At 47.4% G+C, this 22,161-nt stretch overlaps 3 protein-coding genes across 4 annotated transcripts; 2 read left to right on the top strand and 1 right to left on the bottom strand.

Annotated features, from left to right (window-relative positions):
• The first annotated feature begins 437 nt into the window (after positions 1-437).
• Positions 438-7,334, top strand: tp53 (tumor protein p53). Its single transcript, XM_056575812.1, has 11 exons — positions 438-609; positions 1,340-1,438; positions 1,770-1,821; positions 1,909-2,085; positions 4,120-4,294; positions 4,956-5,068; positions 5,199-5,308; positions 5,408-5,532; positions 5,647-5,741; positions 6,712-6,776; positions 7,021-7,334. Exons 2-11 carry the CDS (start codon positions 1,365-1,367, stop codon positions 7,103-7,105), a joined length of 1,071 nt encoding a protein of 356 aa, XP_056431787.1. The 5' UTR covers positions 438-609; positions 1,340-1,364; the 3' UTR covers positions 7,106-7,334.
• Positions 7,335-7,428: 94 nt separating this feature from the next.
• Positions 7,429-14,784, top strand: LOC130370072 (receptor-type tyrosine-protein phosphatase eta-like). 2 transcript variants are annotated; one of them, XM_056575730.1, is made up of 11 exons: positions 7,429-7,771; positions 7,894-7,982; positions 8,270-8,942; positions 9,202-9,453; positions 9,921-10,166; positions 10,986-11,109; positions 11,760-11,902; positions 12,135-12,395; positions 12,618-12,884; positions 13,480-13,574; positions 13,704-14,784. In XM_056575730.1, exons 1-11 carry the CDS (start codon positions 7,741-7,743, stop codon positions 13,788-13,790), a joined length of 2,268 nt encoding a protein of 755 aa, XP_056431705.1. In that variant the 5' UTR covers positions 7,429-7,740; the 3' UTR covers positions 13,791-14,784. The 2 variants fall into 2 exon arrangements, with proteins under 2 accessions (XP_056431705.1, XP_056431706.1); XM_056575731.1 differs by lacking the exons at positions 7,429-7,771; positions 7,894-7,982 and having other exon boundaries at positions 8,700-8,789; positions 8,860-8,942.
• Positions 14,785-15,580: 796 nt separating this feature from the next.
• Positions 15,581-21,207, bottom strand: si:dkey-219e21.2 (E3 ubiquitin-protein ligase TRIM39). The gene is made up of 9 exons (XM_056575802.1): positions 21,017-21,207; positions 20,637-20,758; positions 20,142-20,237; positions 18,905-19,033; positions 18,371-18,514; positions 18,055-18,183; positions 17,234-17,312; positions 17,102-17,128; positions 15,581-16,697 (listed from the first exon to the last, which is right to left on the bottom strand). The coding sequence occupies exons 1-9, from the start codon at positions 21,039-21,041 to the stop codon at positions 16,120-16,122; spliced, it is 1,329 nt and encodes a 442-aa protein (XP_056431777.1). The 5' UTR covers positions 21,042-21,207; the 3' UTR covers positions 15,581-16,119.
• Between the last annotated feature and the right edge of the window lie 954 nt (positions 21,208-22,161).

Consider the following 22,161-nt stretch of genomic DNA (forward strand, 5'->3'; position numbering starts at 1 on the left):
ATTCATATACAAATCACTGTAATTCATGGTTATAGTTAATGTAATTGTTAATCTCAAGAATATATTGATTTTTTCCTCGAAATTATTATTTGTACTATTTATTTTAATTGTATTATTATTATTTTTTATTATTGCTACGGAATGCAATATATAGTAACCCTTATTGAAATCCAAACACTTCAGTGTAGGTTATTTTGACAGCAATAGTAATTGGTATTTTCAAAAATCATTAAATAATGATCGCTGATAGTGGGGAATACAGACTTCCCCTAATGCATGTTCTTCCGTGGTGAGGTGAATACTTCAGGGACCGAGAACTTCACTTTTCCCACTTTAACTTTCTGCAGCCATTTTGATGACAGCGCTGATTTGTTGCATGGCCTTCCAATCGTGAAATTCGCCATTTCCTTTTTTTAAACCCAACAAAAGTGGCGCTGTGATTGGTCGCCACGTTGCTCCTCCCATTCAAGTTTTTCGGGAATCCCCAACTCGACCCCCATCCTCCAACGTGTTCGCTCGTCGTCCATAATATTGTGAATTGCAGCTGACTGCGTTGAATCACACTTGACGGCTGACTCACATCCTCCACGCCGGATTGAGGGGTCTGAGGTAGCGTTTTTATTTCATGTCATTATCCCCTGTCTGGGTGAACACATTCCGCCGAACGTCTCTCCATTGAGGGAAAAGTTGAGGGAATTCCTCCACGTTTACCCGACGTTTACCACGCGTTAGCTTCCTTAGCATGCACGCCTTGGAGTTTCTCGGCTTAGTAATTTATCTTTTCCAGGACCTTTTCACGAATAATCACAGACGAAGACTGCGACTCCATATCTCGATTCAGCAAACGAACAATAATACAAACTTTGAGAGACAGTTGTTAATAATCCAATCGGTTTCCGGTAGGCCTTTAAGGCTGCGCGCTAGCTATTCTGTTGTTTGGTTAGCTTCCTGAAGGACAGGTCGTTGTTTTGATCCCCTGCATGAACCTCTTGGGTCCTATTGTGAAGGTTTTATGTGTGTCGTTTGAATGAATGAATGACTGTCGGAGTTTGTCTGCTAATATATGTGTATTCAGTGTTGCCAACGTAAGGCTCATGGCCTAAATCTTGGATCCTTGGTTCACTGCTGACTGAAATACATTATATAACTGCAGTTATAGTATATATTCCAATATCGATTGAATTCGATTTCGTTTACAACGTGTTGATTTGTGTCTTTTTCAACGTTTCAGAGGATGTTTATTTGTATGCATTGTTGTTGCGTCACAAACAGCATATGACATGTCAATTTGTGTGGCGGTGTCTGGTCGCGGTCTAACTGAAACTGTTGTACGTCTCAGCCTCGGGACCTGACTACTGCACATTATGGATGTTGTGGAGGACGAGGTCTTGAGTCTTCCCTTGCGCCAGGACTCATTCCAGGCCTTTTGGGAGAGTGTGTAAGTCAACACGAGACACTACAATACTTGAGGAAATGACTCCTGACAAGCACTTGACAATTCAACTGATAACAGTTTATTGTGCCTCCACCTGCCCCAAAACAAAACCACTAGTTTGAGTCTTCGCCGACACTAAATATATGAGTTGTAGGATATCTCACTGCATTGATTTATCCCGTCATTGAAGATCTCTCCAAATACACTTGTTGGGTAAAATAAAACGATGCGCCAAGCAACAATTTTCCCGTTCCACATCCTGATGTGGATATTCTAAATGATTATCAATCACATTTGCATTAATTTATGTGTTTACCACCCCCCCCCCCCCCAGACCGGCAACCCTTCATGAATGCCTTGACCCCTCTCCTGGTAGCTGGTTTGACGTAAGTCCACTCGGTTAATTAATGAACTCCCCCCAACGCTCTGTCAGCCGTAAACATGGAAAAGTGAAGATCGTTCTCTTTTCACAGCTCATGCCAGACTCATCCATCAATGTGGAGGACCTCTTCCCAGACCCCCCTGCCGCGCCCGACGCTCCCCTCACGCACGCGGCCCCCACCGTGCCCACCACCTCTGATTATGCCGGAGAGTACGGCTTTCACATCCGCTTCCAGAACTCTGGAACGGCGAAATCTGTTACCTCCACTGTGAGTATCCATCCTCCTCATTCGCCCAGACGGCTGGTTTTCGGTCGGGGATCAGTGAAGTGTACTCCTACTGGCTGCAGATCAGTGAAGTGTACTCCTACTGGCTGCAGGTCAGTGAAGTGTACTCCTACTGGCTGCAGGTCAGTGAAGTGTACTCCTACTGGCTGTAGATCAGTGAAGTGTACTCCTACTGGCTGTAGATCAGTGAAGTGTACTCCTACTGGCTGCAGATCAGTGAAGTGTACTCCTACTGGCTGCAGATCAGTGAAGTGTACTCCTACTGGCTGTAGATCAGTGAAGTGTACTCCTACTGGCTGCAGATCAGTGAAGTGTACTCCTACTGGCTGCAGATCAGTGAAGTGTACTCCTACTGGCTGCAGATCAGTGAAGTGTACTCCTACTGGCTGCAGATCAGTGAAGTGTACTCTTACTGGCTGCAGATCAGTGAAGTGTACTCTTACTGGCTGCAGATCAGTGAAGTGTACTCTTACTGGCTGCGGATCAGAGACTCAGCAATGAGGATAAATGTTGAGTGGAGGCTTTGACGTGGCTTCACGAGGGGTGTGACGATTCACCCAGCTCACGATTCGACACGATACACGATACTGGGTTCACGATTCGATGTTATGACGATATTTTGAACAAAACTTGAATCAAGAAAATGTATGACTGAAAAAATGTTGTAGTTTATTCTAAAGACACAAAATATGCAAAACGATGTCATTTGCCCTATATTTCCATTCTTATGAAATTGTAGACACCATGTGTTTATAGTAACATGGTATAGACAATAACAAAAAGTTTTTCTTAGTATATTAATTTTTACGGTCCATAAATAAAGTATGAAGAAAACGGAACCATTTCTTCGTCTCAACAACGCATTTCGTCACGTTTTAATATCGTCCCAGCCCTAGTCTTCAACCGGGCCTGCTCGGTGTGGCAGTCGAGTCCTCTGACATTGCCGGCCTACTCTAGACGAGACATAAGACCAGTTAAAGCCCCCTTGCTCTTTAACTATCTGGTCTAAAATGCCACAATGTGAATATCCAAAGAACTCTTTCCCAATGTTATATTAATAATTGACTTTATTAATGTTTGACCAGACAGTATTTTGGAACCCAGCTGGCGCGGTCTGTTCCATTTGTGGAGGGTGGTGTAGAACGAATAGTGACTAGGAGAACAATGGAGGGTCCCGCCGCCGACCTGAAGTACACTCAGGTCTGCGTGTACTTTAGTTTAGATTTTAAGTTTAGATTCCACAAACTCTTATTAACGTCCATGATTCCTATGGACTAGTTATCGTAGTCTTAACAAGGTGTTTCGTTTAGAAAACATTTATTTTTATATATTTAAAAAAAACTGCTTATACTTTTTCATATTGTATATGGTTGATAAGTCAAATCAAAAAAAAAAAAAGAAGATATTATAAGGTTCTAAAAGCGTAATTAAAGTAAAAGTCTTACCTTGAAGTTGTGTTAAAAGTGCACTTTTTGGATCCTTCATGGGAGCATTCAAGCGGAATCTCATTCATTGTGTGGGGTTTGCTCCAACATATGGCCTAGATGTCACTCAAAGCCAATGGCTGTATGGTTTCCACGGTGACACACCCTTACGAGTCACCCCATTGGTCAGCGTGGGTAAAGGTTAGGCTGTGGTTGCATTTTAACTACCGCCCCCCCCAACCATCGCCTCCCCCCTCCCCCTGACTCACTGGAAGTGTTGCCGGCTTCTTGCAGCACCATGTACTGACATGACAGGGCATGTCCCCCTGCTCCAGTCAACATGGAGTTAAACTCGACCCATAGCTAGGTAGAGAGGTCTGAAAGCAGTCCTCTTCCTACAGCTGGCCTCACTACCAGGGCATGGTAAGTATCAGAATGATAAACGTGTACTTTTTACTTTTTTAACTTTGTCTGCTGGAGCCGCCTTTTGGATTCGCCCGGTCTCCACCGTCTCCTCTGGTCTCGGCACTGAAGGCCACGAAGACGCATTGACTCATCTTTCTTTTGTTTTTCGGCTGCGGCGGCGCTTCAGTACTCGGTCTCGCTGAACAAGCTGTTCTGCCAGCTCGCCAAGACGTGCCCGGTGGAGGTCCTGGTGGACGGGGCCCCTCCCCCGGGGGCCATCCTGAGGGCCACGGCCGTCTACAAAAAGACGGAGCATGTGGCGGATGTGGTGCGGCGGTGCCCCCACCACCTGAAGGAGGACGGTGAGGCGGAGGGCGGTGGAGGGCGGCGGAGCCATGGGTTTGCCTAGCGGGGGGGGGGGGGGGGGAAATAATGTTTTTAGTTTAATCTTGTGCTGCCGGGGACTTGGAGGCTTTGGGGCTGGAAGGCGTTTGTCGAAGGTTTTTTTTATTGACCGACGGATCGAATAAATGAAACGCTAAAGAAAAAAGGTCAATCTTATTTCAAAACGGTTCTTTCGTGAGGGTGTGTGGACCCCTCGGCTCTCCGTCCTCCACGGACGCCTCGGGGCCAGCCCTGCTGGCCGTTTCACCGCAGAAGTGTGGCGGGCCCTTCCCGTCACACCAGCGGCGCATGCGAGTCCTGCGTACGCGTGCGTCTGCCATCCTCTGCCTGTCTAGGTGTAAGTGGCCGAGTGCTGAGCGCTGCCTCTCATCGTGCACGCTGACCTGCGTTGGTATGCAAACGTAGAAAAATGTGTGTGTGTGTAACGACGACCACTCTGCACCAGTATTATGTGGGGTTCACTGTGTGTGTGTGTGTGTGTGTGTGTGTGTGTGTGTGTGTGTGTGTGTGTGTGTGTGTGTGTGTGTGTGTGTGTGTGTGTGTGTGTGTGTGTGTGTGTGTGTGTGTGTGTGTGTGTGTGTGTGTGTGTGGTTTCGCGTGGGTCTTCCTTTTGTGTAGTGGTGGAACATCGCAGTCACCTGATCCGCGTGGAGGGGAGCCAGCGGGCCCAGTACATGGAGGACCCCAACACCAAGCGGCAGAGTGTGACCCTGCCCTACGAGGCCCCCCAGGTACGAGTCCCCTCCATGCAGTGTGTGTGTGTGTGTGTGTGTGTGTGTGTGTGTGTGTGTGTGTGTGTGTGTGTGTGTGTGTGTGTGTGTGTGTGTGTGTGGTTTGACGGTGCTCCTCCTCTCCACACAGCTGGGCTCTGGGCACACGACGCTCCTGCTGAACTTCATGTGCAACAGCTCCTGCATGGGAGGGATGAACCGGAGAGCCATCCTGACCATCCTGACCCTGGAGTCCTCTGAGTGAGTCCACCGCCTCGCCTCTGGGGCCAGTAGCCTGGGGGCCCGCTTGGGAACTCAGTAGCGCTCTCTAACCACCCCTCCCTCCCGGTCTCTCCACAGGGGGCATGTTCTCGGGCGGCGTTGCTTCGAGGTGCGCGTCTGCGCCTGTCCCGGGCGCGACCGCAAGACGGAGGAGGGCAACGTGGAGAAAAAGACGGAGGGATCCAAGCCCACCAAAAAAAGAAGTGCGTATCCGGCGTGACGGTCTCTCAGCCCCCCCCCCCCCACCCCCCCGCTCTCGCTCTCTCTGCTTTGTACGCCTGGTGACCATGTGGTGATGTGTGCCGTCGTCTCCTCAGAGAGCCCCCCCACTCCGGCCGCCGCGGCCCCGCCCAAGAGGGTCCTGTCCGCCTCCAGCGCTGAAGAGGAGGATAAGGAGGTGTTTGTGCTACAGGTGAGCTCCCCACACACACCCACACAGCTAGTACCACGAGGTACAAGATACACCATCGTTTATTGTCGTATACACAATGGAAACATGGTTTACACTGGGCAATGAAATTCTTAATTTGCAAGTTCCCTTCACACAAATTATACTTTAAATAAAAGTAGATAAATAAACTAAACTACTAAAGATATCGTAAAAGGAGCAGAATTTAGTTAAACAAAAACAATTAAATATAAGGTGCTGTTTAGCATGTGAAATGTTCGCATACAGCAGAAGGCCCTGAAAGACATTGAAATATAGACGTTTTTGAATGTTGAATATTATTAGTAGATAAGTACATAGTGCAAATGAAGCTCACAGTTGAAAATAAATACAGTTCACAGTATTGAATATAGTGCAAACACAGGGTGTCATCAGTGTTTGAGAGAGTCATTCAGCAGCCTGATGGCCTGTGGATAAAAACTGTTTTTAAGTCTGGTTGTTCTGGCTTTCATGCTCCTGTAGCGTCTGCCAGATGGTAGCAGGGTGAACAGTGTGTGCTGGGGGTGTGTAGTGTCCTTGGTGATGTTGTTGTGTGCCCTCTTTGTAACCCGGGTGTTGTAAATGTCTTGAAGTGATGGGAAGGCGGCTCCACAGATGTATTGTGCAGTTTTAATCACACGTTGGAGAGCCTTCCTTTCCTGTACCGTGAAGTTTCCAAACCACACTGTGATGGAGTTGCTCAGGAGGCTCTCCACTGTACACCTGTAGAAGTTGCTGAGGAGTTTTGATGAGTCCAAATTTCCTCAGCTTTCTTAAGAAGTACAGCCGCTGCTGAGACTTCTTGGCAATGTGCTGGGTGTTGTGAGACCAGGTGCGAACTGTTTACACGCAGAGTACACACGGGGTACGTGTGGACGCACACCGCGACGTACCCTGTGTGTACTCTGCGTGCACCGACCGACCCGATCATGTGTGGTTCCTGTGTGTTTGACAGGTCGTCGGCCGTAAGAGATACGAGGTCCTGAAGCAGATCAACGATGCACTAGCGCTGCAGGAGAGGTAAGTAGCAAAGGGGACCTCTGAAGCACATGTCGGCCCCCACCAGGTGCTGCAACTCGCCCTGATCATCACATTATCCAGTGGTTCGTTTCCAGCCGATGAAAACATCGCAAAGGGCCAATCACATGTGCCAGGCGACGAATGTGTGGTCGCTCTTATCGGGCAGGCAGCCGTGATGTCTAACCACGTCTTCTACCAAGACGGAGGACTAGTTGTTCATCCATCCCTGTTGCCGTTGTTTTAGGATGAAAGTGAAGCAGGAGGTCCACGGGGGCCCGTCACGGGGAAAGAGACGGCTGGGGGACCGGACAGACGAGGGGACCGACTGAGGGCCCCAGAGTGTTCTTTAAAGAAATGAGTACGTCCAACATAACACTGCCACAGCGAACCCCGTTATTTTCTACACTTTTCTTTTGTCATTCCTATTTTTTTTTTTTTTCATAGCTTATTTTTCAGCATATAGTTTTATATACAATGTATTTTATTTTTCATGTATTTTTTCTGTCTTGATACTAATTCTTTTTTTATTTCGTTTTTATAAGAGGCCATAATAAAAAAAAACAATTTAAATAACTAAACTGTTTGTTCTTTGTTCTGTTATGTGCGCTGCATTACTCTTGTTTTATTTGCCTACCAAGAAAGGTATCTTTCAAATGATGTATACATGGTGTGTGACCTTTGGAAGCGCTAGATGTTGGGACCGGCCACAAACTGCAGATCATTAGCACGTTATTTCCCCTTGCTGCTTTGCATGTTGGCTGGACCAATGCAAAACCAGGTAGACTGTGATCTTGATACCAAGCTGTACAACATGAATACCACATTGTTCAGCCAACCAGACTCATTCGGCGTTCATTCGTCCAAGCGGCTTAATATTATTTTGTTAATCAAGTCGGATGCTGAATCATACAAGGCTGGGATAGGATTGAAACCGTGGGCACTTTGACCGGCCTGAGCAGCCAAGATGGATAAAGTCTCCATACTTTTTATTATCGGTAAGTTTGGGATCCGAAACGGCTGTTTGTCGAATCTTATATTCTAATTGTTACTGTATACGTGCTGTACTAATGAGGGACCTATTTTCAATACAAATATTTATATTTGATACATTTATTAGCTCCACTGCTGTCGCCGTGTTGGTCCGAGAGACAGTTCTTCCCCCAGTCCAGAAATGCCTCCTGGGCTGAGGCGAGGCGACATTGCCAGGTACCGCATAGACCTCTAAAATAAATAAGTCAGTGAAAATGAGGTTAATACATCAGATGTTGATTTACCTGGAAACGTAATCATTAAGGTTAATGACAATATGCCTTTTCCTTTCTCTGGTGTGTTTCACAAATGATGAATTGTTGTAATTGGGGCAACATTAATTGTTTATTTTTTTTTACAAAAGATGAAGGGGATATTATCTTCCAAAAAACGCTGCAATATGAACTGGAACCCAGTGTCGAATGCGCATGACCACCGATTTCTCGGCCCTCTGGCGCCCTCAGGTGTGCTACAAGGACCTGGTGACGATGAGCTACGACAACGGCTTCGCTCTGGTAAAGGGGGCCAAGAGCCCGCAGTGGATCGGTCTCCGCGAGACGTTCAACGAGACGGATGCGCCGTGGTCTGCCTGGGCCAACGGGGACCCCATCACCTTCCAGAACTGGTTCCCCGTGAAACCCCCGCCCCCTGTTGTGGAACCCTGCACCACTATCGCTGCTCCCACCGTTGATACTCGAAAGACTACTTTAACCACCAAAGGCCTTCCTGAAACCAGTAGAACGGCCTCAGGTGATTCTCTAAAGACGGCTTTAACCAACACTGCCCTTTCTGAAACCAGTAGCAGTGGCTTCACTGGAACGGCCTCAGGTGATACTCAAAAGAAAGCTTTAACCAACACTGCCCTCCCTGAAACCAGTAGCAGTGGCTTCACTGGAACGGCCTCAGGTGATTCTCTACAGACAGCTTTAACCAACACTGCCCTTCCTGAAACCAGTAGCAGTGGCTTCACTGGAACGGCCTCAGGTGAAACCAGTAGCTTTACGCAAACGTATTACTCTGATATGACTTTCCTAACGACGCCGCAATACGTCAGAGAGGACTGTGTGGCCATGCACCACTTCGGACCCTGGGTGGAGGAAGACTGCAATACAGAGTTGCCTTATATCTGCTATGATGGTAAGGATAATCTCGCTCTTAAAAAGACATGTCATTTTATTAGAAAATAAAGAAATAAGGGTATTGGGTTTATCTGTGTTTATACTTGATCACTGGGCCACTTCTCTTTGTTTACATACCCCCCCCCACACACACACACACACACACACACACACACACACACACACACACTCTTAATCTTTCTATCCGCCATTAATATGGGAGATATTGATAGTTAATCAGTAATATATTTGACATGTGTCTTTCATATCCACCTTAGACCGCTACTATGGCATCGCCTCGGTTGACCGCGACGCCACAACCGCGACGCTGAGCTGGGAGACCCCGACCCCGTCTGAGAATATAAACAGCTACCGCGTGGAAGTGCAGGGGGGTGGTTCCCTGAACGTTAGCGTCGATAGTTCTCCCTATCAAATATCCAACATGACCCCAGGCACCAAATATGAAGTGCGGGTGTTCGCGGTGAAGTGCGACCGGGAACTGAACTCGCAGAATATTTCTTTCATCACCAGTGAGTTAATTCCTCGTATCAAATAACAAATGATTTATAGTGATTTTTTTTTTGAAAATGCTGTTTATGAGTTTGTCATTCAAGACAATGTATTTGGCTCAAATGTGCAGCCAAATGCTTTTCTTTTAAAGTTATCACAACATCGAACCATACTTTTTGTGCACATCTAGACAGCGGAATGACCTAAAAGCTTGAACTATTAATAACACTTGAATGCAATCTCAATAATATTACATTGCATCAAACAAGTAATAAATGCAGACTGCTACGACACTGCTTTAGTCAATAACCAATAATATATATAATAATAAGTACCAATAATAAGTCAAGGATCTCCTCAGAGGTTATTCTTCAAAAACGCTCGCTTCGAAATCATTACGGAGCAACAAGGTCTGCCGACGCAGGGCGTAAATAAACATTTTATTAGAAACATCCGTTTAACATGTTAATCACGCTCTCCTCTTTAGAGCCGGAGACGCCGTACAACCTCACCGTCGAGAACAACACGGAGTCCTCCGCGGCCCTGCGCTGGGAACGGCCCGTGGGCAACCTGGAAAAGTACTGCGTGAGGGTCGAGACGAAACCGTGCGAAGATGCCGACCAGGAAGAAGCGGAGGTCAAGGGTTTGACCCCCGGCAATAATTACACGGTGTACGTGCTGAGCGTCACCGGGGACGTGGAGAGCGAGAAAGCCAGTATCACCGTGCTCACCAGTGAGTCCGCCGACTGCCGCCTCCCTCGGGGTCGTCATGGCGACGGGCCCCTTTCCTCCAAGGCCTCTCGTTGAGTCGGGACGAGAACCGCCGGAGTCTCCCCATCATACATAGTAGGGAGTGGTTGCGAATGCAAAAAGACTGCAAGCGCAGCCACACCTAGTTTCAATTCAAATAGACTCGGAAAGACGAAGTTTGTGAGAATTATTAGAGACAAGGATATGTTCTGTTTTTATAATTTTACATCAAATTTATGAATGTTATAACTTTATTCTAACGCCCATTCCTTGGTTAAAAAACAACATTGTAGCCCCAAAAGCTGACTTGTGATGCTAAGCACATTGTGCTCTTATCAGGGCTTCAGAATTTGGGTTGGATGTGAAGTCGATTTTCAATCGGACAACGCTTATTCACAGTCGCAGTTTGAAAGGGTTCCACGGGCACTCATTCTGCAGACTCACGCTCCTAACAGCTAGAAAGAGGAACGACGGATCCCTCGTTCCGAGTTCTCCTCTGAAAATGAGGGGAGTTTTGATCGGATGGTTCCCCTCTCTCTCTCTCTCTCTCTCTCTCTCTCTCTCTCTCTCTCTCCTCTCTCTCTCTCTCATCGCATCTCTCCCTCTCTCTCTCTCTCTCTCTCTCTCTCTCTCTCTCTCCTCTCTCTCTTCTCCTCTCTCCCTCTCTCCTCTCTCCGGCCTCTCTCCTCTCTCTCTCTCTCTCTCTCTCTCTCTCTCCTCTCTCTCTCTCCTCTCTCGCTCTCTCCTCTCTCTCTCTCTCCCTCTCTCTCTCTCTCTCTCTCTCTCTCTCTCTCTCTCTCAGGGCCCAGCGTGGTGACTGACCTCAACGTTTCAGACATCACCAACAGCTCTCTGGTTCTCAGATGGGTCCACGAGGGCTCCGCCCAAGGATACCATGTGGTTGTTATGGATATCCAAACCAAAAAGTATTCTCACAGTCCACTTTTCTTTTCTTCTCTGTGTGTGTGTGAATATAACGTGTGAATTCAACTTAGCTCAAAAATCCAGGCCTATTTTTAATCGTGCGTCGTCAAACTTCCGTCGATTAAGATTGCGTGTGTCTTTATTTCATGAGTTCTTCGATAATGTAGAAGGACTCTTTATAGTTGTAATACGGATTTGCCCCCACAGCTTTTGATTCTGTTTCATGACGCCCATGAACATATGTTTACGTTTATTTGACAACATTTTTAATTTTCTTGTGATCACATATTATTATTATTATTATTATTATTATTTTTAAATGCATCCCTAACATGTAAAAAACGACACCCAAACACAGAGAAATCCATATTAACACACATACAAACACATTTCTTGATGTTTATACGCCCCCCCCCCCCCCCCCCCCCCCCCCCCTTAACCCTAACCCTAACCCTAACCCGTAATGTTAACATCCCCCTTCTCGTTTCATAGTCGTGCGTTGTTCCTTCATGTCCCTACGTGCACAGCCCTTGGAGAGCCCCACGTTGAGCTTGCACTGCCCCCACACCGGTGTGCATGAGCGTCGGTGGGCAATGCCCACGCTGTGGAGGTTTGAACCCATGTTGGTTGGTCTCTGTGTCCCCCCCTACAGAGAGCTCTGCAACCACAGCGTGAAGCACCCCGAGAAGCAGGTGGAGGTGCACAAACTGCCTCCTGGCACCAACGTGAGGCTGACGGTCCGGACGCTGTATGGGTCTCTGAAGGGGGCCGCGGCCTCCATCGACAGCTTCATCGGTGGGTGGGGGGACGCGTCCATACGGGTCTTTTTTCGAAATGACAATTTTTCGAATGAAAAACCTTTTCACTGAATTGGGCCCGCCTCTCTTTTTTTTTTTTTTTTAAACGGATTGAGATGATATGATTTGCGTAGCAGTAGCTCATTGTCCCCCACTTCCCCCGGTCCCCCCCAACCCGGTCTCCCTCCTCTTGTCTCCCCCTCTGGTCTCCCCCCCCGGCCCTCCCCCAGTTCCAGACCCCGCCAGAAACCTGGTCTTGACCGCCGGTGAGACCACCATCGAGGCCAGCTGGGATGCCCCCAACGGCTCCTACAATTACTTCATTGTGTCCGTCTGGCTGCACAACTCCACGGTAAACGCCACCCACTACAACACCACCGACCTCCTCCTGACCCTGCCCATGCTGTACGCCGCCGCCCAGTACGAGGTGACCGTCACCACCCACGCCGGGGACCTCAGTAGCGATCCGACCGTCCGCAGAAACTACACCCGTGAGTCATCTGTCGGTCTGTCAGTCAGTCAGACGTCTTGATGGACACTCCAACGTGTGATATCAACCAGTGGGTACCGTTTCACCCGATTTGCGACAAATCCTTTTTAACATCGATCACATTTGTGTGTGTGTGTGTGTGTGTGTGTGTGTGTGTGTGTGTGTGTGTGTGTGTGTGTGTGTGTGTGTGCGGGGGTGTGGGTGTGTGTGTGTGTGCATCTAGAACCGGTCATGGCGCAGGACCTCAAAATCACCTTTCAAGGCAGCAACGGCACCCTGACGTGGACGGCGCCCCAAACCGCCCCAACCACTAGGTTCCGGGTCAAGTACGACGGCAGATTCTGGAACCACCTCAAAGATGTCAACCTCACCGGGGGCCAGACCGAGCTCACTGTCGGGCCCCTGCGCCCGGGCACCCGCTACTTGTTCCAGGTGATCACCGTTTCCGGCCCCATGGAGAGCGAACCAGCCGACTGCACAGAATACACACGTGAGTCAGCCGGGAAGCACGCACGCACGCACGCACGCACGCACGCACGCACCAACACATAGGGTTTGATGTTGTTTGTTTTAGCCAGACCCTTTTATTTTTGTTTTGAATATTTGGAGTTCTTCCTGCTCAACTGTGCTTGTTTTGTGTGTGTGTGTGTGTGTGTGTGTGTGTGTGTGTGTGTGTGGAGTAAAGTTACTTTAAAATAAAGGAGAGATTTATAGGAATGTACAGAGCTGTTAGTCATTTATTTATTTATCGACAATACAAATCAAACAAATGAACGTGTGCAACCGTTTTCAGTTGCATCCTGTTTTTTACTGTGTGTGTGTGTGAGTGTGAGTGTGTGTGAGTGTCTATGTGTGTGCTCACGCGATTGTGTGGGTGCCTGTGTGTGTGCATACAATTGGCGTGTGGGCTCGTGTGTGTGTGTCAAAATACAGTTTGGCTCTAGCCAGGCTAGTTTTGACCCCTTTTTACAACCTGTTCTTCAAACAAAACGAGCGTCTATCCAGAAGTAAGGCACGGCCGTGTATTTACATTACACCACGGACATGCAAATGACCGGCCCGTCGTACACCTCCTTTGTCCTCAGCCGGGAGCGAGAGTGAAGTCACACTGTCCATGATGTGTTCTTCACAAGGGCAAGACTGCGAAGAAAGCGACGCCAAGGATGAGGTACTCAATAAGGTATGAAAGGCCATGAAGGTACAATCCAATCACAGTGGGGCTTTAGGGCGGGGCTTCCCCATTTCTAGCCTATGAAACCCCAAGTGTCCTCATTGGACAAACCTGAGTTGCGTCGTTTATGTGTTTCAGTTGAGGGAGGAGTTCGGTGTAGTGTTGGACGGAGTGTCCTGGAAACTCGAGTGGAAGACGTCACCTCTCGACAAAACTGCACAGTGAAAGAAATCAAGGTTTTATTTGTTTTAATTGATGCGGTTGTGGACTATTTTACTGCTTTGTTCTCTAATGTTAAAGTATTTTCCATTTATATATATTATTGTACACATTTAACGAATTGGTCCAGAAATGCATATTTTTAAATTGTTATTTGTTTTCTTGCTAAATCATTTTGTACGTTTTCACAAAGAATACAGCTATAGTTTCATCGGATGTCCACCATGGGACAGTATTTATCCTTTGGGCAAAGTAGTGCCGCGCTAACTCTCACCTTCACTCAAATCAAGGGAATCAATCAAATCGATGCAATCGATTTTTGGTACTTTTATTTTCCCTGCATTGGGCGGACCCTCGTATGTTTACAAACCAAGACAACAACTCGTTTTGATCCGAGGGTCTGGTTGATACTAAGCAGATTATCAGTAGATCAGGACACAGATCATTCCAGGTTGATAAACAAGACTTGGGTGCATTGGACTTTGTAAAGATCAGCTTTGTAAGTGGCTTACAATTCAATAATTTGACAATAAATACATATTTTAACAAGATTTGCTATTATGGTCACTCTTGGTCAATAATGTCTTACTAATTTCCCCTGAATCGAGCTGAACAAGGTAAAAGTCTGAAAGTGTCTGACAAAAAAATAAATAAATAATTGGCAACGACTTCATGATTTCCAAAGTGGATCTGTTATGTCATAAACTGGATGCATCATTTCTTGGTCAGGTTTCGCCTGAGGAATACAACTGTAGTTCCACCAGATGTCTGGTGGAGGGCAGCATTATCCTTCTGTTCGAGCCCGCTCAACAATTAAAGTATGGAATGCAAACGTTCCATTACATTAGGACAGCAACTCATAATGTCTAGATTCTAAAGTTATAATTGCTTTTGCCGCTTGCAGCTTTACTCTTTATACTTCTTAGATTATTTGATTTAACAATCTGCGTGCCTGCCTGCCTGCTCAGTTATGACATAGGCCTACTAACTGCCTGATATATACCTGGATAATGAAGGTACTGCCTTTCATTAAAGGAGACGTATTATACCACCAGGTGTGAGTGTGATTAGCCCTATTAGCCTGGACACGCCCACTAGTGATGTCATATGGGGCAGATTTTCGAAACGGCTTGCTAATCACACCCACACCTGGTGGTGTAATATGTCTCCTTTAAAGGAAAGCAAAGACCCAAGCTAACCAACTGAAAATATCTTTGACCTCAGGTTGGGTATTTGTGTTGGCCTATTATTTAAATCTTTTGATCTTTTAATCATCAATCTGTTGACAAATAAGATGCAGCTTTATTGGACAATATTTGTACAGCGATTGTAAGTTATCACAGCAATCCAAAATTCAAACACTCAATAAATAAATTCAGGTATCTACAACGATTAAGCCTGTCCTAACTGTTGATTCGGCACGAATATACGATGGCCTACCTGTCAGTCAACCTTTCTAGCGGCTACCTGTGCGCACTCTGCCCGTGCACTCATTGTGCAAGATCAGAAACTAGTCACGTATTAAAGGGGACTTATTATACCACCAGGTGTGAGTGTGATTAGCCTTACAAGCCGTTTCGAAAATCGGCCTAATATGACATCAGTAGTGGGTGTGTCCACCTAGATCTGTGCTGGATAGATGAGCAATGTTTACTTCAGTCCACTGGGTAGGCTGGTCAATAGATCTATCCAGCACAGATCTAGGTGGACACACCCACTAGTGATGTCATATTAGGCAGATTTTCGAAACGGCTTGTAAGGCTAATCACACTCACACCTGGTGGTATATTAAGTCCCCTTTAAGAGGGAGTGGGAGGTTCAAAGGGAGTGGTGGGATTTTTTCGGTTGTATACCTTCAAAATCTAGCTTACTTTGGCTGGTTCCACTTGTGGTTTTGGTTTATCCAAAAATATATACACATATAGGCTACCACATTATTTTACGCGTAGATCATTTCTAGATAACAAATTCGTAAATTAAAGCAGTGTTATAAAGAAATGTTTTTTAATCGCCGTCTACCTACAATCCTGTCGGCCTTTGGTCTTCCGCTATCGACAAGAAAAGATTCCTTGAAAGCAAACGAATATTTAGCCTTTCGTGAAATTTGATTAAAAATCTTCAGCGAGCAGGAAAAAAATGACTCTGAGCAATTCAGTGTTGGAGAAGGAAGCTCTAAACTCGACGCCAAGTGGTCCCCGGCATAATCCAATCTAGCATATAGCCTCCAAGCAGTCCCGAAGTGTCCCAAGGCGTTATCCATGAACCGCCCGGAGCCTCGCGTCCCCTTCCCTTTCACCGCAATCCCGGCGTTCTCCCGGTAAAAACCCGCCTTCCCTCACTTCAGCTCCCCGAGGACGGACCCCCTGCGTGGCAGCTGTGGCGGCGGCGGCGGCGGCGGCGGCCGCACCTCCAGCCGCGTGCGTCCGTCCAGCGGCGCCAACAGCGGGTACATCTTCCCCCGGAAGCTCCCCGTGAACGTGAAGATGTGCGTCTGGGTCTTGGCGTTGTAGAACGACACCTGGCCCTCCTCGTAGTCCAGATAGACGCCCAGGTGTCGCGGCGCCATCGCCAGGGGCAACGGGGTGGGCTCGGGCTCGGTGCAGGCGTAGAACTGCTGCGCGCTCCGCCACAGCGCCCAGTAGCCGCGGCGCGGCGACATGGGGACGCGCCCGCGGCGTTTGGCGTCGACGGCGGTCACGCCCACCCGCCAGACGCCGGTGTTGGCGATGTCCACCTGCCAGTAGTGGCGCCCGCGGCCGTAGCCCTCCCAGCCCGTGACCCCCGGCCAGCCGGTGAAGCGCTGCGGGCTGTAGGGGAGGTCTGGGGCCTGGGCGAGACCCTCCTGGACCCCCCGCTGGTCCTCGGAGATCTGGAGCCACGGGTTGTTGGTCATGGGGTCCAGGGTGACGTCGGCTGGGGGGGCGGGCGGAGTCAAAGGTCAAAGGTCATAAAGGCGGCCGCCTTTATGACCTTTGACCTTATCACCTCGACAAATGCCGTTATCAACATTTTCACTGAATTGTTTTATTTTAAAAGGTTGTGTGTGTGTGGGGGGGTTGGGGATCCTAAACTCATGGGTGTAACCCATGGAGGGGACAGATGCACTACGATAGTAAGGTTTGTGAATACAGGGTCTCAGGTCAAAATTAAATGAGTAAAAGCCGTCTATTTGTCGACTCCAGGCTCATGATAATCAATCCAATGCAATACATCTTTGCATCAGAGGGGTTGAATAAAGTAGGTGCCGCCGCACATAATGCACCCATCAGTCAAGTGTCTGTGTCAAAAGGTGTGATGGGTTTGTGGCTCCGTCTTACCTGTGGCACTGGTGATCCAACTCCAGACTAAAAGGTCCAAATGGAACGGAGAAAAACTAGCATCAGGTCTCTGCACCGTGGATGGAAAGTCAGAAGGGCCAAAGTGTTGGTCTGCAGGGACCGAACACTCACCTGAGTTGGGGATGTATCGGGCAACCCCTGCTTCCCAGCTGCGCTGCTTGGCCAGCAACCAGAACTGCGGCATCATTTTCTGTGAAGGATGAATAATTATTCATATCCGTCCTAGAAGTCGTTACGGAGACGGAACTCCTGTGAGGTAGGTCGTTGGACTGAGTTAACTTTCCCCCTCCTCTGATCGACTGCAAGGGTCTGTTGGCACTTGCCCAGTGTTTAACCTTTTGACCTTTTGGTCCAATGTTGAAAGGTTGTGAGGGAGGATTCTACGTTTTGAGTGCATTGCATGATATGTCAACAGTTTGTATTGGAGATGATGTATCACCATTTGCAGTGTAAGCAGTGACTTGATTCAATGATTCATCCACAGATTCTAACAAACCTCTGCACGCTATTCTTATCAATAGAAACCTGTATAAACCCTCTTATTTGTTGGATCGTTTAACAACCATTGAGATAAGGGTCCACCCTCATGGTGTTGGATTAGTGCCTGAAGCCATGACATAACATCCAACATGTTGTTATCTCTGGCAACCACTATTCCGGGCTCTCTTTGAACCTTCACCCAACTGCTTCATCTCAAGTCAACAAGTGAAACCTTTCTTACATTATAATAATTATATAAGTTCTACAAAAACACGCACACAGACTGCACAGTAAAATGTATCCTTTTTTTTTTTTTACAGTGCGGTTTGTGTGTGTGTTTTAGACTGAATTAAGAGGACCTTAAAGTGTGTGTTTGTGTGTTCATGCATGTGTGCACCTGCGTGCATGTGTGTGTGTGTGTGCGTGTCCGTGCATTGTCGTGCGGGTCTCACCGTGCGGTCCTCCTTGAGCAGCGACCAGGTGATGAACTCCAGCAGAGGAAGAAGGTGGACCAGCTTCCTCTTCCTCTGCCCAAGCAGCCTCAACATCTGGCCCAGCTCCTCACGCTCAATGCCGCAAATCTGGAACCACGACCAACGCTATTACCCTGACGGACATCCTTTCAAAATAAAAGCGCATCGCAGCTACAGCTTTCTGACGTCAGGTCACCTGACCCGCCACGAGCCAATAGGCTGCTGGATGAACGGTCGCCGGTGGGCTTCGTGAGGACGGCGGGGTCTGAGTGAGTGTTGAGTTTTAAGTCCTCACCACTGAGGCGTCCTGTAGCTCCTTTGCCCATCGCATGATCCTCATCTGAGTCTCCTCCTTCGGCCCCTCCTCCTCCTCCTCCTCCTCCTCCTCTTCTTCAGCCCTGGTTGCCGTCGGCGTGGGTGTAGGCGTGTCCCTGAGCAGCTGAACACACAGAGGGGAGTTTTGTTTACACCTACACATCAGTCCACACAATCCTGTTAATCGAATACGTTTATGTGAAAAGTTTCTGTGCTATTTTTTAAGTTATGAACCTGGGAAATTCTCTGTAAAACAAGATGTCTGCTACTTCCGGCGGAAAACACTTTTGCAGAGTGTAGGCTTTCTATTGGCTGCACAGCCTGGCCACGCCCCTCGCACCATCAAATTTTCTAAAACCTTTACAACTCTCCTGACCGCTCAGACCTCAGTTATTCCTACTCAGTAATGTTGATTAAAAAATGTATGAACTGAAGTTGTATAATTAGCATCTTACAGGGTGGTCCGTCGTTTAGCGAGATTATTAATTAGAACGGCGTTGTTAACGGCCCTCACCGCGTCGATGTGTCGGAGCTCGCCCGCCCATTCCAGGATGAGTTGGCGGCTCTGTTCCAAACTGCGCTCCACCCGTCCTTCGTCGGTAGTGCTGCCGGCGCCGCCGTCCTCTGGTCGCCCGCTGCCCTGCTGTGATACAGAAACATCAAGTATTAGTCACTGATGGTCATACACTCACTAATTCACTAGGCGCACTGACGCCAACCTGGCGGGTCACAGATACAAGGAAGTATCGCTGCCTGTGACACACACAGGTAGGATAGATGGGAAGAGACGCCCTGATTGGTCAGGAATGAGCCAGAGACACCCCGATTGGTCAGGTATGAGCCAGAGACGACCTGATTGGTAAGGAATGAGCCGGGAGCGGTCTAAAATCGAAATGCACTCACAGTTGCACAATGCACTGTCAACTAGAAATGATATTCAGATATTCTCCCGAAGAACAGACACATGGCCATGGCATTCATACCATTCATTTATACATCTACATTTATATACAAATTATACCAAAATGAATGCTTTTAAATCTCACCCCTAGCACCTTTAGGCTTGTGAATTCTTCTGTGAGTTTTTTAAGTATTCATGCTTGGACTTCTAATTTTCCACACTTTCCCTTTAGTTTTCCCAGATAGGCTATCGTTTCTCGGAAAGGGCGTCTATCCTGCCCGTAGACCTTTTTATCCCGGGGTTGTTTACAGCTCCGCAAAGCTTCGGCAGCAGTCATTCAGCCAGGCTGTAAACCCAACTCTTATCAGTGCCCTCTCTACAGTATGCCCTGTCGTCTCCTCCAGTTATGCCCTGTCATCTCCACGGTTATGCCATGTAATCCCTCGATGCGCAAACAGAAAGGCCTGTCATAGTTTCCCATAGCAACGAGTATATCAACGTTTGTGCCCCTTTTTCAATCTTGAATACAAATGTGAATCATTAGACACAGTCACTGAAGTAAAGCTTCCATCCCAATGAAGGTGGGACCACTTAAAGTGTAAATAAAGGAGTTTGAATTGAGAGCTTGCCAAAAGCTTTCCACTTTATTGATACAATTACATCAAACTGTGCGATTTGTTTCAACATTTCGATTGGTAAACCGTCAACGATGACTGTTATCGACTGTTGAACTCCATCTTGCTGTACGTGGTGTGTCCGTGTACGCGTGTGTGGTTATGACAAATAAAGTTGTCGAATCTTGAATCTCCTGGTCCGGCTGGTACCGGTTTCGGGGCCGGGGTGTTCCTACCTGACAGACGTGGTCCACCTGGGCCTTCCAGTCGTTGATGAACTCCACACAATCCTGCAGGCTGCGGAGGTCCTTCAGGCCGTTCTGTCGGGGGTTCTGCCGGAGGACACACACACAGGGGGGGGCTTTAGCCAGAACCCCCTGCTCATGACCAGTCCCCCCCTAAAGAGGGCTGAGGCGGGATGGGGGGGCCGAGACAAGGGCCTGGAGGACACCTTGAGGGAAAGTCTGATAGGCAGTAGTGTTGACCACTGAGCCACAAGGCCGAACATGACTTTAAATTAATTAAATGAAATACGGGGGGAATGTAGAACTGCGTTTGACGTTTATGTCACACTGACTTTACATAAAAGAAATAGAAAATGTATTTGGATTTAAAATCTATTTAGAACGACTAAAGAGTTGCGATTGCAGCTATTGACGATGATTGTGTGCGTGCGTGCGTGCGTGTGCGTGTGTGTGTGTGTGTGTGTGTGTGCGTGTTCAGCGGCGTACCTGTGCAGGTGTGGAGGTCTTTCGGCTGGGGGCGGAGCTGTGTTGCTGGACGTACATCTCGTTCTGGGGCCATCTCACCGCCCCGATGGAGCTGCTCTGGGTGGAGTTCTCCCCCTTCAGGTCTGAGTGGGCGGAGGTGAGAGGTCACATTAAACTCTTTTTCATTTGAAAAAAGTTTTAAAGTAAAAAAATAAAATAAAAAATATTTTTTTTTATAGCCACAGCCTATGGGGTTTAACAATGGCCGCCTTGATATGAATGACCTATGATAAACTCTCATACATTGATAATGCTTTAAGTCACGCCGCCAGTTATCGCTAGATCATAATCAGGCAATCTTTGGCTACTGTACGGGATGGAAGTGTAAAGTCAAAACCTACTCTTCTTCTTCAGAATGCTCTTCATCTCAAAATGGTTTGGCTTTGTTCCTGTCAAATGATGCACGTTTCATTATAATGCAACAAAATGTGCGGAACATAATGAATACTTTAAATTGTAACAGTATGAGCTAAATGACAGTGTGTGTTTCGTATTTAAAACTGTATTTTTATATTTTACATTGTATTTTACAATTATTATTATTATGCATTATTGAACTGCAAGCACGCACGCACGCAGACACACACACACACACACATACACACACACACACACACACACACACACGCACACACACACAAACAAACACCAGTTGTTCTTTCTTTCTTAAACAAAAAATGAAAAGTAATCGCTATGCAATAAGATCAACACGTCAGAATGTTTGTCCTTCAAAAAAATAAGAAGTTGGTCAAAACTCAATATTCCTGTCCTACATGCTCCTACCTTCTTCCATTTTCAGAGAGCGAGAGAGAGAGAGAGAGAGAGAGTGCTGATCGCTCCGGCAGTAGGAAGGAGTGGACAGCGAACGCTTTCTATCCAAGCTTTTTTATGCCCCCTTCCTGTAACAGAAGCAACCCTTGGACTCTGCTTTTTATGAGCTGGACTCGGTGGCAAGATCAAGATCCAGCAGCTATAATCGAATACAGCCGTCTTATATGCCTGTGTCACGGGCATATGTACGTGTGCTGCTATCTATTGATATGACAGTTTCGGCTTTTTCAGTGGCCTCCCTGAAATGACGCAGATGCAGGCGTCACAGAGCGTACATCGGCACAATGAACTCGTCACTTGTGGATCAATCAGTGCTCGTATTTCGTCTGCTCTCTCCATTTAACACTAAAAGACCAAGACGCTCACATTTGGCCTTATGCCTGCTGTGTTGTCCCCTTCAGGGAAGTGCTTTGACATCGTCCTTTATATCACTACAATATCTTTGACCGTAAACCCAAATGTTTTATTTCTCCAGACGTCATCGTGTGATCACTGGTCATGCCGCCTTTATGCAGTCGAAGATAGCGCTTGGTTATGTAGGCTTACATCACACACACCTGTGTATTGGCCACACACAAACGCAACGAGGCATAAAGGAGAGCGCTACAACCATTAAGATGACTGACAGATTGGAAATGAATGATTGGAAATTCCA

This window comes from Gadus chalcogrammus, chromosome 17, assembly GCF_026213295.1.
Source record: "Gadus chalcogrammus isolate NIFS_2021 chromosome 17, NIFS_Gcha_1.0, whole genome shotgun sequence".
In the NCBI taxonomy this organism is placed as follows: Eukaryota; Metazoa; Chordata; class Actinopteri; order Gadiformes; family Gadidae; genus Gadus; species Gadus chalcogrammus.

What these genes read in the sequence shown, in the direction of transcription:
- tp53 (XM_056575812.1), top strand. Translation starts at nt 1,365, where the DNA reads ATGGATGTTGTGGAGGACGAGGTCTTGAGTCTTCCCTTGCGCCAGGAC. An exon ending in CAGGCCTTTTGGGAGAGTGT is followed by an intron (nt 1,439 to 1,769) that starts GTAAGTCAACAC and finishes CCCCCCCCCCAG; the next exon opens with ACCGGCAACCCTTCATGAAT. An exon ending in CAAGCCCACCAAAAAAAGAA is followed by an intron (nt 5,533 to 5,646) that starts GTGCGTATCCGG and finishes TCGTCTCCTCAG; the next exon opens with AGAGCCCCCCCACTCCGGCC.
- LOC130370072 (XM_056575730.1), top strand. Translation starts at nt 7,741, where the DNA reads ATGGATAAAGTCTCCATACTTTTTATTATCG. An exon ending in CTCCATCGACAGCTTCATCG is followed by an intron (nt 11,903 to 12,134) that starts GTGGGTGGGGGG and finishes GCCCTCCCCCAG; the next exon opens with TTCCAGACCCCGCCAGAAAC. An exon ending in AGGATGAGGTACTCAATAAG is followed by an intron (nt 13,575 to 13,703) that starts GTATGAAAGGCC and finishes TATGTGTTTCAG; the next exon opens with TTGAGGGAGGAGTTCGGTGT.
- si:dkey-219e21.2 (XM_056575802.1), bottom strand. Translation starts at nt 21,041, where the DNA reads ATGAAGAGCATTCTGAAGAAGAAGA. An exon ending in AGCTCCGACACATCGACGCG is followed by an intron (nt 18,515 to 18,904) that starts GTGAGGGCCGTT and finishes CTGTGTGTTCAG; the next exon opens with CTGCTCAGGGACACGCCTAC. An exon ending in AGCTACAGGACGCCTCAGTG is followed by an intron (nt 18,184 to 18,370) that starts GTGAGGACTTAA and finishes TCGTGGTTCCAG; the next exon opens with ATTTGCGGCATTGAGCGTGA.